Below are 15545 nucleotides of genomic sequence, written 5' to 3'. Positions count from 1 at the left end.
AGTATAAAAATTTTCACTTTATGAGGAAAACACTAAAATGTCTAAAGAATATTATATGAAAATGTATTCACATATAAAGCACAAATCTATAGAAATACAATAAGAAATTGATAAATCTATGACCAAAGTGGGAGATTTCCACGTACATCTCTCAATTAGGTCAAGCAATCAAAAATACAGTGAAGACACAGAAGATTCAAATGACAACATATAATGATTATTTAGAATGCTGCAGTGCCCCCATCCCCCAGAAAAGAAAAAGTAAATACTTTTGCAAAGACTACATGAAATATTAAAATTGAACATGTACTGGAACATGAAGAAAGTTCTAAGAAGTTCCAAAAAGCCGGTATCACAGAGAATACATTTCCTGCCAGAACCCATTAAGTTCTTCGTACCAATGCGTGTTGTATATCTGAACAAATGTAATGCAAGGATACATGAAAAATCTGAATAGCCTTCTGAATCAGGAAAGAAATTGAAGCATGGTTTAAAAAAGTTCTTCAGACTTCATGCCCAAATATTTTAAGTCATGTTCTATCAAACTTTTGAGGAAGAGCTAATTTTACCATTCTATAGATTCAACCAGAAAACAGAAAAAAAAGTAATATTCTGCAGCATATTCCAGAAAGCCCATAAAACCTTGTCACAAAACTGCATGTCTGATCACATGTAATTACATGTGTAAAATGACATGTTTGTTAAAGGGAGGTGGTGTGGTTTTATTTCCCTTCCGGTTGACTGGAATGTGGGTATGACTGGAGCTTCAGGAGCCACCATGGACCTCAAAGTGAAGCCAGATGTTAAGCCTGGTGCAGCAACAGTCATAGAAGTCTGACTGCAGGAACATAGTGAAGTTTCCAGAGCAGTTATAATAACAGTTCCATATTATGTGTACTTGATACACACATACATTCATACTGATACATATGTACGTATATTTACTGTTATTTTGTTTTTGTTATTATTCAAAGTCTCAACTCTTCTTATTGATACACAATCCAAGATGGAAATCAGTTTCCATGGCATTTTCCTTAGAAATATGACATCACTTAAGTACCTTCTGAAGTTACTCTTTCCAAATACATAGAGAAGTCTTCCTGATAAGTATTTGGTAAGTAAAATGTACAATTTCTGGATCCTTTTGAAGATTCTAAGGCACGGAAGTAACATATGTGAAGTCCATGTTGCATATCATTCACCCTGGCAAGTACATGGAAGACGGGTTCCAAAGGCTTCCAGTGGAGCCAAGGAAGAAAGCTGGCCGATGCGGGAGAGTGAAGAAGGTCTGAGCAGAGGCTCCTCAAATCTGTCTTCCACACACTTACATGGAGGAGGGGATGTTTCCGGCGTATTTCTCTGAGGCACATATTTGGCACAGTTGATGAGTGGCTGGCTAGGACTGCAAGGGGAGAAAAAGGAGTAAGGAAGCTTGTTCCTCCTCCAGCAGCAGGCAGAGTAAACCTCCTAAGGAAGGTTGTTCCTCCTCCAGCAGCAGGCAGAGTAAACCTCCTAAGGAAGCTTGTTCCTCCTCCAGCAGCAGGGCAGAGCAAACCTCCTAAGGAAGCTTGTTCCTCCTCCAGCAGGCAGGGCAGAGCAAACCTCCTAAGGAAGGTTGTTCCTCCTCCAGCAGGCAGGGCAGAGTAAACCTCCTAAGGAAGGTTGTTCCTCCTCCAGCAGGCAGGGCAGAGTAAACCTCCTAAGACAGAAATGTATGGAAAGGAGCAAGCTTCAGGGGGCAGGTGACAGAGTGACTCTTAGAACGTTGAGATTTTAGATACAGTGGGACTTCCAATGGTTACTGTGAAAATGAGTCTGGTTCAAGGGTGAGGACTGAGCTCTATATTAAATAGAGTGAAGATGAGACCCTAAGATTCATTCATTTTTACAGAGTGTGACTAAATGGCAGGTCCAGTTCCTGTTCAGGGAATTCCAATAAGCAAGACAAGTCCCTGCTATTTCAGACCTTGAAGAGTCTGGTGACAAAGGCACAGAATTAGAAAAGCAGAATCCTGTGTTTGATACAAGTAACACAAAATGCAGTGGGAGCACATGGAAGGGGGTTTGTCACTCAAGGGCAGATGTCACACCAGGAAACAGAGGTGCACACGAAATGCTTGAGGCTGAGGGATGGCCTGTGCAGAGCGTGAGGCAAGCCAAAAGCATCCAGTGCACTCAGGATCTTGAAAAGGCCATTCCCACTGGGGCTGGGTGTTTCAGCAGAAGTGGACTACCTCATGAGAGGGGAGAAGTAATCAAGACGGGTTGCGGAGGATCGTTTAAGGAATCTGGACGTTAGATGAACGATAATGCCAGTCGCGAGATCATTCTAATCAGGGATGAGCCAGAGGCAGCTTCAGATTCAAGTTTGCAGAGGCAACATGGCTGAGGACAGAATTTAGGGGTAACGCCAGCATTTTAAGAATAAGTTAGAGTAAGGGAAGTCTATGAAAGAAATGAAGAACAAGTAACCACAAATTTATGCTTGTTTGTGTCTCCATCAATTTAGCATTTATACACAGACATGTTCTTGTATTAAAAAGGTATGTTTCATAATATAAAATATTAACCAACTATCTTTGATTTGTGATTCACAATATTACAGTAAGTATTTATGGGAGTTTAAGCATTAATTGGTATGGTATTAGGACACCAACAGTGCTGCTGACAGCAGTAATAAAGAGTAATACAGCAGCGGTAACATACACAGTTTGTCACGTGCCAGGAGCTGTGTGTGCACTTTATAAACAACGCATGGTGACCTGGTAGAGGGCAGACATCCAACGATTTTAGGAAACCTATGCAAGGTCAAACAGGTGGTCAGCGGTACAGCTGGGATCTGAATCCAGGCCACTGTACATTGTGCTCCATCATGCTCCACGGACAGCATCTGGGTTACAGGACCGAAATAATGCTGGAACTACTTCTATCTGGACAGGCAGAGACTCGTACAGCTACCACAGCTCTAACTAAGGACTGTTTTCCATCGTGTCGAACAGTAACTTTCTGCTTTCCGTAGCCCTGATGACCGCGTGTTATAATGTGGTGAGAAACTATAAAATGCGCCACCTGAGCGAACCCGACCTCTGGCAGAAGTTGTGCATGACAAGGATTCAACTGTGATTGTGCATTGTCACTATATACACGTGTTCCATTTTTATAAGAGAAGGAACAGTCTGTAGGGACAATATATGTTATCTTGAGGCAATGTGTTCAGTCAGAGCTCAAAAAGAAAGATCTTCCGCCAGATCTTCAGATAAGCAACTTTTTTTAAATAAAGAAGTTGTCAAAAAATTACAAGTCATGTGCAGACTTACTGCTTTAGAAAGGTGTGGGTCACTGAAAAGATGGAGCCAGTGAGAAATCCTTGCCATTTGTTTTTTGGGGGGTAAGAAAATTGCTCAAATATTGTATCTACATTTCATCAATCTAAGGATCCTCAAGGAACATATCCTTTCTGCATAGTCCTCAGGCATGACTCAATAACTCAACTGACAGATTGAGTCTACACTCCAGCCTCTATCATGACAAAATTTTCTAAACAAATTTAATATTTTAATAAAAGCTTTAATATGGTCGCCACGGGGGAAAAACAGAACTGTGATGGACTCCTATATAATTGTTTGTAATTTGTTTGACTTTTGAATTTCAGTGGGCGGGCACAATCCCCTTTCCAGTGAGTAGGGCCTCCAAAGGTCTTACCCAGCTCTGCTCTGCTCTTCTGTTCAGATGGAACCCCAACAATGGGAAGCAAATGGGAAAGGAAGAACATCCAGACAGTCAACAATGCGTCTAGTGCCCCCCAGCTGACAACTGAACCCACCCGACACAAATACTCATGGAAGGCTGCACGTCTATTTTCCCTGCCTTCCACTCAGGCCTCTTTAACCTTTCAAAGGAATGCTTGGAAGGCTGCTGGCCCCACAAAAGCGGCTGTAGGCTCCTGTCCACCTCTAGACTTTCTCCAACCTATTCACACACTGCTTACTTTCCTGCTCCTTGCTCTGATCCCTTCTCTGAATACCCAACTTGTAGCTTTACTTCATTGTTCTTTGATAATCCCCTTGTCTGGCAGTGTGGCTCTGATTCATTCTCCTTGTTGGATTTTGTAGCCCACCTTTGGGATATGACTTCTAACATTTGCCCTCAACCCCTCCATTCTGTAACCAGGGAAAGTGGGAGGTAACAGACATGGGCCTCCCTCTGTCTCCTCTCACCAGGGAAAAGGGATTGGACACACAACCCTCTTTATGAGAACACCCACTAGTGCTTCTTCATCACATCCACTTGCCCTTTAGTCCACTGCTCCCCTTCCCAACCCAGAGTGGAAACAGCCTGTGGAATCTGGGTTAATAAGGGCAGAAAATAAACATTGAAGTTGATACTAAAAGATGCTGTGAAGGGAACAGGGGCTGCTTTGCCTGCTTCTGACTACTTTTTCTTCCTCAATTACAAGTCAGAATCTCCACAGGAAGCTCCACTGTTATTTTTTTTTTCCCACTGTTATTTTTATACAGGTTTTTTTTTTTTTCTTTGCTCTCCCACTGGCCCGGTTCCAGCAGGAAAGCAGTGATACATGCTTGAAAGATACAATTAAGTGTTGTTCTCCTCCTGGGTAAAACCAGTTATCCTCACACTTGGCAACTGGCAACAAGTAAATATTTGGCATTGTCAGTCTGACTATAAATGTAATGAAAATCAATAACCAAAAGTATTGGGATGAGCTATAAAAATACTCTAAATCCTAATGAGTTCACTATAAACACAGATAATTGCCTGAGGTTTGTCATGGGATGTTTATAAGAAAGGGAATTCCTCTTCATCCTCGTGTGGGTTTTAGACTTAAAGGTTTCCCCCCCAGAGTTAGGAAATAAATGGAAAACGGGGCTTAATTTACCAAGAATTAAAGACAAAATTTTTTTATCCCTTCTTGGATAATACCAGGTTAGAATCTGAAAGATTCTTACATCTCCTGAATTCATACATCAATTATGTTTTGCTATTGTGTTTCTAATTTTGTTTTTAATAAGAAAAATGGACCACAAACATTTTAAGGGGCACAATTAACGGCAGACGTGTGCTGGTGTAACATTAGCACGTATAGGAACTGGAGACTGGAGATGGGTGCTTGTAAGCACCACTTCACACGGATCATTCTTCTGAGTGGCGCTGAGCCCAGCTGACAGGTGTCCAGTCAACCCTGAAAATCTTCCCCAACTCACACCTCTCTGAAAGGAATTTCAAAGAGGCAGAAGAACCAGTAATGTTATTTTGGTGTGAACTGATTATGCCACATTCCTTGGAGGTATCTGCTCTGTCATCGCCCTATGTTTTTTCTGGCTGTGAGTTTACCGGAAGTCCATAACTGGTAATGACTGGCAGAGGGTTGAGGCTCCCAGGTCCCTGGGATCGTGCTGCCTACCCACACTAGGTTCTGAGCGCAGGAAGGGAAGGAGGCAATGAGCGAAGGAACCACGATGTGAGAAGAAATACAGATGTGGATTGAGAACCCAATGGGAAGACAGGAGAGTTCTCTAGAGCATTTCATACAGGCTTATTTACCGGGAAGTAAGACAGGTATCACTGCCTCTTCATTTGTTCCTATTTCTGTTACTTAGAGCTTGGGTTTTTGCAAAAGGATTTAAGGCCATTTATAAAGAAAAGTCATGTATGTAGCAAAACCGAAAAAGTAGAAGTGAAACAGCAGGATCCCTGCCCTCCCCACAAAAAGCTGTCTTTCCATTCGCCTTCCCCCTTTGCTCTGGCTTCAGTACAGGGGAGCATCGCACGTACATTATGCCAGCCCACAGTGCTGTTGCCTAGGTTTTTCAAAACATGTCATGCTATGTGTAGAATGTATTTTTGTAAGAAGAAAAAAACAAGCTAAAAAAAAAACAGGCCAAAGGAAATAAGCCAAAACAAACCAAAGTAAAGTTTTCTACTCTACGCCTTGCCAAACGTATCTCTCCTAGGGACAATTTACATAGTGTTATAATATTAATTTGGATATTGAATACAAGATATTCAGCAACCTGTGAAATAACATTGCTAGGCTGGAAAGCACTGATGTGATAAAACGCTGACCGTTAAGCATTAAAGAGAAGCAGGAGGAAGTAAAACACGGTCAGCACCAGTCACTGCTTACTCCAGCTGTGAGACTGAACTGCTGGCCTTCACACGAGCTCTTCGGAAACACCAACAGTGACCATGACATTTGTAGAAATGTTAGGTTTATATCTCTTCAACTCTCCCTTGATCATAAATTCACCTTGTGACCAGTGGTGTTGGGAATGGCCAAAAATACATCATAAATTGTACAATCCTGGGCAATAGACACAAGTAAAAAATATTTTCCTTTGAAAAGATCTATTTCAAATGGGAAAATAACCACTGCTTATATTACTTAAATTAACGTCTTTTTCACTCAAGGAAAATGACTTCCCTTTAAGTAGGTCTGAAAAGATCTTCAAGGTTTTATATTACCAAAAAAATAGATTATTTTAAAGTGCTATAAATATTTAGCTTAATTATACTTAAATTAAGAACGCTATTTTTCAGGCTTCTCCACATTTTTTCATGGTAAGAAAACTGCATTTAATTCAAGGACCATCCCTTTAGGAGAATTTTTCATTTTGACCAAGGGAGTCTATGAATCCTCTGAGACACTAAAATATGGTATCATGGAAAACAAAACAAAACAAAATATGGTATTATTAATAAAATATAAATTACATGATTAGTTATCAGAGCACTAAAATTATTTGATACCAATTTTCAAGGACTTCAGTTGATTAATTCATTAGTCCATTTCATGTTTGTAGTACGCTTATCAGAGGTTACCACGCTACATACAAAAGGCATAAATGTAATAAGATATAATAATTACTGGTGAAAGACCTATTTCTGGGGGAAGAAAAGATATGTAAGTGTGTACACAATGCAATGTGAAAATTACTATAAAAAGAATCTGTACAGGGTGTTCTCTAAGTTCTTTTCCTACATGAGCTGAGAAAAGATTTAGACATTTCACTCAAAGTGCAATCTGTTATTCCAAATGAGCTTGTTATTTAGATACACTGTGTTGTCCCATACGGTAGCCATTAGGCAAATGTGGCTACTTAAATTAACCAATTAAAATTTAAATTTAAAATTCAGATCCTCAGGTGCGTAAGTCACATTTCAAGCACTCAATAGCCTTAAATTTATCAACCCAAAAATCTTACTGAAGTTTTGTTCCAAATTAAAATTGTAAAAACAACAAGCTACGTATCAAAGGCAAGCTCCTCGCTGTCAGGTGGAATCTTGTGTACTGTTTCCGAATGAAGCCATGGCAAGGGAGCTAACTTACTTTCAGTACCGTCCTGCTCATCATCGCATTCTTAATACCTATCAAAGTGCCCGATACAGACAAATTGAACAATAAACTTTTATTGAATGACAAATGGATAAATTAAATGAATAAATAAACGAACACTTCTGTTTTCTTCTTGGAGAGGCAGTCAAACGAAAAGAAGTAGGGAGTCACCTCGTAAAGAAATCGCTGATGCCTCCTACTATCTTTCTTTCTGCCCGTTTCCAGGTTAGGAATAGACTATTTAGAATATGAAATATAAAGAAACCTTATAGACGGATTAATGGGCCTTAGGGACTATGCAGTTTAACTTTCCTCCTTCTCTGTCCGTATTTCTGTCTCCCTAACAGATGTGGACAAAAATATGGGTAGGTTTATGCAGTTCCTCAAGAGCAGAACAGAACTTGAATACAGGCTTACAGAGGAAAGAAAGCATCATTCCTTTAACTGACCGTGATTCAACATGAAAACACTACTTTAAGTTACGACAGAGTGAAGTTCTTGCATTTTATGAGATCATTACATCACTACAGGGGTTAAAATTTCAGAAGTAACTGAGTGGATCAATGAAACAACATATTCCAAGATAAGGATTTCTGATGCATCAGAAAGCCATGTTCCACTCAGGTTTGTGGAGAAATTCAGGGTCATATTAAGGTAGTTACTTATAACATGAAAAATGTTTAAATAAACAGTTTATGATAACAGAAGTTCAGAGAAAAGTACCAAAATGTACTAAATCATCTTATTTCTGTACAGTTGGTTTTATACATTAAAAATTCTTATCTTTAATGCTGATTCATGCGCTTTCTCTGCGTGATGTGAAAATACGGATGACTCTCAGCCAACTCTATTTATGACAGAAAGTAAACATGTTCACAACTGAGGTTCATGCCTCGGCTGGTGACAGTGATACATAATCTTAAGCCCAGTATCTAAGAGGAAATAAATTGGTCTTGTGATCCTAAACTTATCAAATAAGCCCAACAGTTTCAAAGGGAGAAAAAATTATTACTGTCTTTTGTGAGAATTTAATTAAGACCAAGAACATTGGGAAGCAGTGTCATGCCATGGCAGGGTAAACCGTCTCAACATTCAGGAAAGGCCACACACTTCCATATCTAAAATAAGTCAGTCACAGTGACGAAAAGTATAGCTTAGGGAATAAAGTCAACATTGTAATAACACTATATGGTGACAACGCTTATCGTGGCGGGTACTGAGTAATGCACAGAACCGTTGAATCACTACGTTGTACACTTGAAACTAATATAACATTGTACATCAAATACACTTCAGTAAAAAAAATAAATAAATAGCCATCTTCCTGATATGTTGTTTTTTTCATTTATGCAATTACCACTTGGTATAAAGTTGTCTCTTTTGAAGATGGCTTTGGGTTACTATAATATAAGGCCACACAAAGGACCAGCCGTTCATCCTGCAGCAACTACAGGAGAGAACTAGGAAATCTGAGAGAGGGACTTGCATTAACTGGTTAAACACTGTACAGTTATGAGGCACTTGGCTGGCTCAGCTGGTTAAATGTCTGACTCTTCATTTCGGCTCAGGTCATGATCCCAGGGTCATGAGATCAAGGCCCGCAGCAGGGTCTGAGCTCAGCAGGGAGTCTGCTTGAGATTTTCGCTCTCCTTCTCCCTCTGCCCCTCCCCAATAAATAAGATCTTAAAAAACTTTTAAAACACAACACAACAAAACAGGACAGTTAAATTCCAGGGAGACAATATGGAAAAAGCAGACTTTGTGCAGCAAGCCAATAAGTAAGTTAAAGATGACAACATGCCATTTTAGAAGAAACAGTGCGCGTACCATGAAGGGTTTAAGCCTTTGGAGGCAGAAATTTAGCCAGGAAAAAGATGCTTTAAATAATGAAATATGTATGTTTATACTAGACAGATCCCTGGAAAGAGGTGATGGGAGGTAGCTCAGGGTTGGAGCATCTGATGTGCTACGCAAGAGTAAGGATCCTGGAAAGTACCAACTAGTACCAAAGCAAAGCACCACTTTTAATCCCTGTTTGGTGGGGAGGCTAAGGCATGAATGCCTAAAAACCTTCTCCTTGCCAGAGACTGATTTACTCAGGCACAGAGGCAACCCACCCATGTTTCTGTGAGATCAAGGTGTCATAAAATAAGCATCTTCTGCCCAAAGTGGTGAATTGGGCTGTGTCATTAAGAACCATCTCATCCAGATCCCAGTATATATTTCTTGACATTATGATTCAATTTTTTAACACATTAACTTTATTGAAGTGTAATTTTTTTGCATTTGACATTCATATTTTACAACTGATAAACCTACATTGGCACATTATTATCACCTATAGTCCATGCTTTACACTAGGCTTCACCCTTGGTTTTGGACATTCCATGTATTTGAGCAAATGTATAATGACGTGTCTACCATTATAGTATCATAGTGAATAGTTTGACTGCCTGAAAATCCTCTGTGCTTCATCTATTCATCCCTCCTTCCCCTTAGCCTCTGGCAAATACTAATCTTTTTACTATCTCCATAGTTTTGCCTTTTCCAGAGTGTCATATAGTTGGAATCATACAGCATGTAGCCTTTTCAGATTTGCTTCTTTCACTCAATAGGAAGATGTATTTAAGGTCCCTCCATGTTTTTTTATGCCCTGGTAGCTCATTTCCTTTTAGCTCTGAACAATATTCCACTGTTTGGATGAACCACAGTTTATCCATTCACCTACTGAAAGGCATTTTGGTTGCTTTCCAGTTTAGGCAATTATGAATAAAGCTGCTCTAAACATCTGTGTGCAGGTTTTTTGTGTGGACATAAGTTTTCAACTCCCATGAGTAAAATGCCAAGGAGTGTGATTGCTGGATCACATGGTGAGAGTGTAATTTTGTAAGAAACCGCCAAATTGTCTTCCAGAGCGGCTGCACCATTTTACATTCCTGCCAACAGTGAACGAGAGTTCCTGTTGCCCCACATTCTCATCAGCATTGGGTGCTGTCAGTGATCTGGATTTTGGCCATTCTAATAGATATGTAGCGCTATCTCATTGTTGTTTTCAGTTGTATTATGATTTAATTTTCAGTGTCCTCTTGCTTAAGGATTTTTCCAAAAGTTAGAAATGCGCAGAATGATAATTTCTCTAATCTAAAATATATTCTCCAGAATGCTTTGGATTATTAGCTATGGGAAAATGTTATCATGAGATATGGGTAGGTTCCCATATTTCCAAATGAGAATTATTGCATGCTGCAATCATGCAAAAAATACACTGATGATATTAAATTTTCTGAATGTGTTACAGAAAGGGACATTTACCAAGAATGCTAATATAAGCAATGTACTAGGACCACCACTAGTGTGACATCCTACATGACATATACCATCTCTGAGTATAGGAAATTATGCTTTGGACTCCTGAAGATAATCATATCTTCAAAAGATTTATCTTGCTTGTTTATTGTCTTGTTTCTTATCTTACCCATTTTACAGATAGAATTCTATTCAAGGATATTCTTAAAATGTTGCCAGTTTCAACTTTTATCCCAACTTCTGGTCAGTAGTCAAAGTCTTTAAGGAAAAAAAGATTAAAGACAAAACCCCACAGGGAGTTTCTTGCTGTTTGTTTTGGACTATAATATGTTGCTGCGATTCTCGTCACTAAACTTTAAAAAGAGAACTAAAGAAAAAGAATATGGGAACTTCTTAATTATGTCTCACACTGAAAAGTCAAAGTATCTCAAACATGTACACAAATGAATGGATTGTTAATAATCTAACGTTCTTCACCTTGTCTTCCCGATGCATGCGTTGTACAGTATCACTTATTAATCTTCACAGCCTTATAAAGTGAAAGGTTGCCAGCAAGCAAAAGCTTTCCCACCAAATCTGTACTGCATTGATATGTTTCAAGTACTCAGAGTTTTACATTTCAAACATGACATCTGAAACTAATGATGTAGTATATGTTGGCTGATTGAATTTAATTAAAAAAAAAAACTTCTACGTTTGAAACTCAATGCTATGGTTCAACCTGCTACTTTTTCTTTTTCTAAATAAAATTAGAGATATATAGATGCAGATATAAAAAATCAACCTCTACTTTGTAAAGACCTTCCGAGACATTAAATCATCTGCACTTGAGGTAAAAGATTTATTTCCTGATTGTACCTGAAATGTCATCATGGGCATTTTCACAGAATTATTTGATTTCGGCTGAGTAACAGAGCGTGGTTTGTTCATGAATAACCTTGTGCATTTGAAGCTTGTTTAATTATAAATTTTCACCCAGAGTCAAGATAAAATTACTAATAATACGCATCGACCATTTGCTGATTCTAGCCACATTAGGGCTCAAAATATTTCCGTAAATCACGAAAGTGACACAAGACCGTTTCAGGTTAAAAATCACAGTTTCACTCAGGTAGCTATGAAAGTGCGACTTACCCCTGTCGGTGTCGTACAGGAAGACGAAACAGTTCCACTCGTAGTGATCCAGCAGGCTCAGCAGGGCTCCCCGTAAGGAAGGCCTCAGTTGCAGCACGAACTGGCTCTCCCCCTCAGTGGGGAAACTGGGCGTGATGAGGGAGATGTGTAAGGCGCTGCAGAATGAGGTCAAGGTGTGTACTGACCTCTTATCATAGAGTCCGAAAATGGCAAAAACTCCTCTAGAATACTGGGAACAGACTGAAAAAAGAAAAAAAACACAGAAACTCTTAGCACGCTCTAAAACTGCGGACTTCCACATCAAGTCTATGAAGCTAAAAAGAGTCTGAATCTCTGGAACCTCAAGGAAGGTAATGTAAGGAAAGCGTCTAAGTGAAGCGCAGCATTCAGTCTGTAATCAGCTCCCAGAGCCCGGCCCCGGGATAACCAGGGCCCACAGGCCTCCTTTCCTGAGGCGCCAAGTTGAACTTCCGGTGCAAGATGGCGCCGCCGGAAGAGCCCGCTCTCACCTCTGGCACCGAGTCGACACCGAGCCGACACCGAGCCGGGCAGCCGCTCCTCCCGAAGGGGGACCGAGGCCCGGGGAGCAGCTCCCGCACAGAGGCCGGAGGGACGGCGGGGAGGGCGGGGAGAGAGGGGGCGCTGACCCCGGGAAGCCCGCCGTGGGCTCGAGCGGGGGCACCCGCCGCAGACCCGGCCGCCCTGCGGCGCGCGGAAGAGAGCCGGGTGTGAAGGAGCCGCCGGAACAGAAAGGCCTCGGCCCCAGAGCCCTGCCAAGCGGCGGGGGAGCTGCTGGAGCCTCTCCAGCTCCGGGGGCTGGCGAGCGCCACTGTTTACCCTGGCCTCCGCCTTGCGAGCGCATGGTGCTGACGGGAGCAGGGCCCCGCGCGCCACGGCCGGCCTGCCGCCTCCGCGAGCCCTGGCTCTAGCCCCAGATGCCCTCGGGCACAGGGAAAAAAACCCCGCAGTTTGAAAGAGCAACCAGAATACAAACGACCCAGCCTTCGAGCTCCACTGAACGGCGGGGAAGCTGCTGGAGCAACCCCGAGTCCCAGGGGCCGGCGAGCCGCAGCCTTTGTGGTCGCCCTCCACGTCGGCCCGGCGGCGCACCCCCAGCCCGCGGGACAGGGGGAAACAGGTGCCCAGCGCTCGGGCTTCGGGGGCCGGCCTGGGCACGCCTCCGCTCCGCCTGCCCCGCCAGGGCTCGCCCTGCACCGAGCGCCTGGGGGCACGCTCCGCTCCAGCAGCTTGAGCTTCTGCGGTCCTCCCCGGGTAGCCTCAGGCCAGAGAGCCCGCGCGCCACCCCAGCCTGTGCCCACTTCAGCGCCCCCATGCCACCGGGGACCCCCGCACCGTCTGCAGCCCGGACGACCGTCCCTGGGGTCACTCCTTCACCTTTGGGGAAGGTAGCTGCTCGCCTGACTCCCTGAATCTGACAAGTCGAGCAAAATGAGAAGACAGAGGACTATGATCCAGACGGACGAACAAGACAAAACCCGAAAGAAGAACTAAAATGAAACGGAGATAAGCAATCTACCTGACTTTGTTACTCTGTGGCTTCTTTTGTTTTTTTTTGCAGTGGCAGTTTAATTTCTTTTCTTTTCTTTTTTCCCCTCACAGCCTTAAGAGTTCTCTTGAACCATGTTTGAAAACAAGTTAAGCTGTCTGCAAAATCACTACTGGGGTGCCCTCGATGCTTGGTGGAATTGTGACGAGCCGAGCAGCTTCCACGTAGGCTATAAAGTGAAGACAAGGCAATCTCAAAACCCAATCGAACCCAGTCCTCTGGCAGTAAGAGGACCTGCGGTGAACGTGTGCACAGCCTCCCCGTCTCTTGTCTATGCTCCCAGTTGTTGCAAGGACAATGAGGCAAATACATAGAGAGGAAAAAAACTCTTCTCAAGATTCTTGCCTCGCTCCATTTTGATCCCTCCTCTGGCATGACTGAATCCTATCCCAAACCGCGGTGACTTTTTCTAATTTACCTTTTTAAAGGATACAAACTTCCATTAAAAAAAATACTTTCTCTGTTTATGAAGGAAAGCATGACTGTTTGAATGCCAAATTCTTATAGTTTACCACATACGGTGAAAGGTCCCATTTCTCCTTGGCTTATATAGCTAGTTTAAGAAGTCTTTAGTTCTCTAAAATGTTGATGTTTTCTGATTTTGGTTACTACTTTTAATTGCTAATTCATTAAGAAGCCTAGAATATTGGATAATCTAGAAGTATTTATCTTAGGAGTAGTTCATTGTGATACAAAGAAATTAGATTTTGCTTTGTTGAAGCAGTAATAGGCTCTTGGAAAGAAATTAATTATCCTAATAACATTTATACCCATATTCTACAATATCTGGGTTTTAGGAAATTATGAGGCATAATTAAATAAGATAAATTAATAAAACCTGGCAGTGTTTCTTCTGTTCTTGTTTATTATGCCTCTGAAATTGGGGACAGAGTCTGAGCAACGTAATTATAGCAGAAGGTACCAATTAACAGAAGATGGATGTTATTAGTCTTTTGTAGACAATATGCTCTAAGAGATATTGTATAAGTTCTGGAAAAAGTAACACCTAACTAAGGGACCAGCATCTATATTCAAATGGACAAGACTAGGATAGAGTAGACTTTAAAATACAGGGAAAAGACTGCAAACTTAGCAAATCAGTTCAAATCCTAGTGCTTTTACTTGTTAGCCAGGTAATCTTGGCTAAGTTATTTAATCTTAACTGTTTCAATTGTAAATATTGGATAGAATAAGATAATGTATATAAAACTACGATCCTATACAGGAGATAATTAGTTAAGTGGTAGGTTTTTTTTTTTTTTTTTAAGATTTTATTCATTTGAGAGAGAGACAGAGATAGCGAGGGAGAGCATGAGCAGGGAGTAGAGGGAGAAGCAGGCTCCCCCCTGAGCAGGGAGCCTGATGCTGGCTCCATCCCAGGACCCTGAGATCATGACCTGAGCCGAAGGCAGATGCTTAACCAACTGAGCCACCCAGGCGCCCCGTAAGTAGTAGCTTTTATTAAAAAGTTCCATGAAGGAAGAACATCCAATTCCAATTCTATGCTCGCCCAGGAACTACAATTTGATCACCTGAGTAAACTGACCAACCTGGAAGGCTTGTTCTGACGGTGTGACTGGCTGAAATTTTCTTGCAAGGTATAAAAACACCATGTTAGGGATGCCTGGGTGGCTCAGTCGGTTAACCTTCGGCTCAGGTCATGATCCCAGGGTCCTAGGAACAAGTCCCATATCGGGCTCCTTGCTCAGTGGGGAGCCTGCTTCTCCCTCTCCCTCTGCTGTTCCCCCTGCTTGTGCGCGCTCTCTCTCTCTGACAAATAAATAAATAAAATCTTTAAAAAAAAAAAAAAAGAAAAAAGAAACACCATGATGTAACATTTGGGTATCTGGGGTTTCAATTCAATTCATTTCTATAACTTAAGAGACCTTTTCTGATAAATCAAGTTGCTGGATCAGCTGTTAACCTTGTGAATGTTCCACTAAGGCTTTGGATGTGTTTACATAAGTGCTGTACATTTAGCGTATAACCAGGAGTCCCTTGGCTCCTTTGTAAAGTTTTCATATTGTCCTGTTCTCTCGATTTTCATGCAAATTGAGGGCCCACTCTCAATCTTTACTCAGTAACTAATCTGGTTCAAATAATTTTTATTTTACTTTATTGAAAAAAGAAGTTGAAGAACTTCAGAACTCTAAGATACTGGCTTTCAGTTTGGTGCTCAAAGTG

At 41.5% G+C, this 15545-nt stretch overlaps 1 protein-coding gene across 10 annotated transcripts in view; it reads right to left on the bottom strand.

Annotated features, from left to right (window-relative positions):
* GRIA4 (glutamate ionotropic receptor AMPA type subunit 4) overlaps nt 1–15545 on the bottom strand; it is a 372192-nt gene that overhangs the window by 211818 nt on the left and 144829 nt on the right. For all 10 annotated transcript variants that reach the window (XM_027578964.2, XM_027578962.2, XM_027578960.2 and 7 more), the window contains one exon: nt 11795–12034. In XM_027578964.2, the coding sequence (XP_027434765.1) occupies nt 11795–12034 (240 nt within the window). The remainder of the gene's footprint in view (nt 1–11794; nt 12035–15545) is intronic.

Source organism: Zalophus californianus, chromosome 11 (genome assembly GCF_009762305.2).
Source record: "Zalophus californianus isolate mZalCal1 chromosome 11, mZalCal1.pri.v2, whole genome shotgun sequence".
In the NCBI taxonomy this organism is placed as follows: Eukaryota; Metazoa; Chordata; class Mammalia; order Carnivora; family Otariidae; genus Zalophus; species Zalophus californianus.
This window is presented reverse-complemented; position numbering and strand designations above follow the sequence as displayed.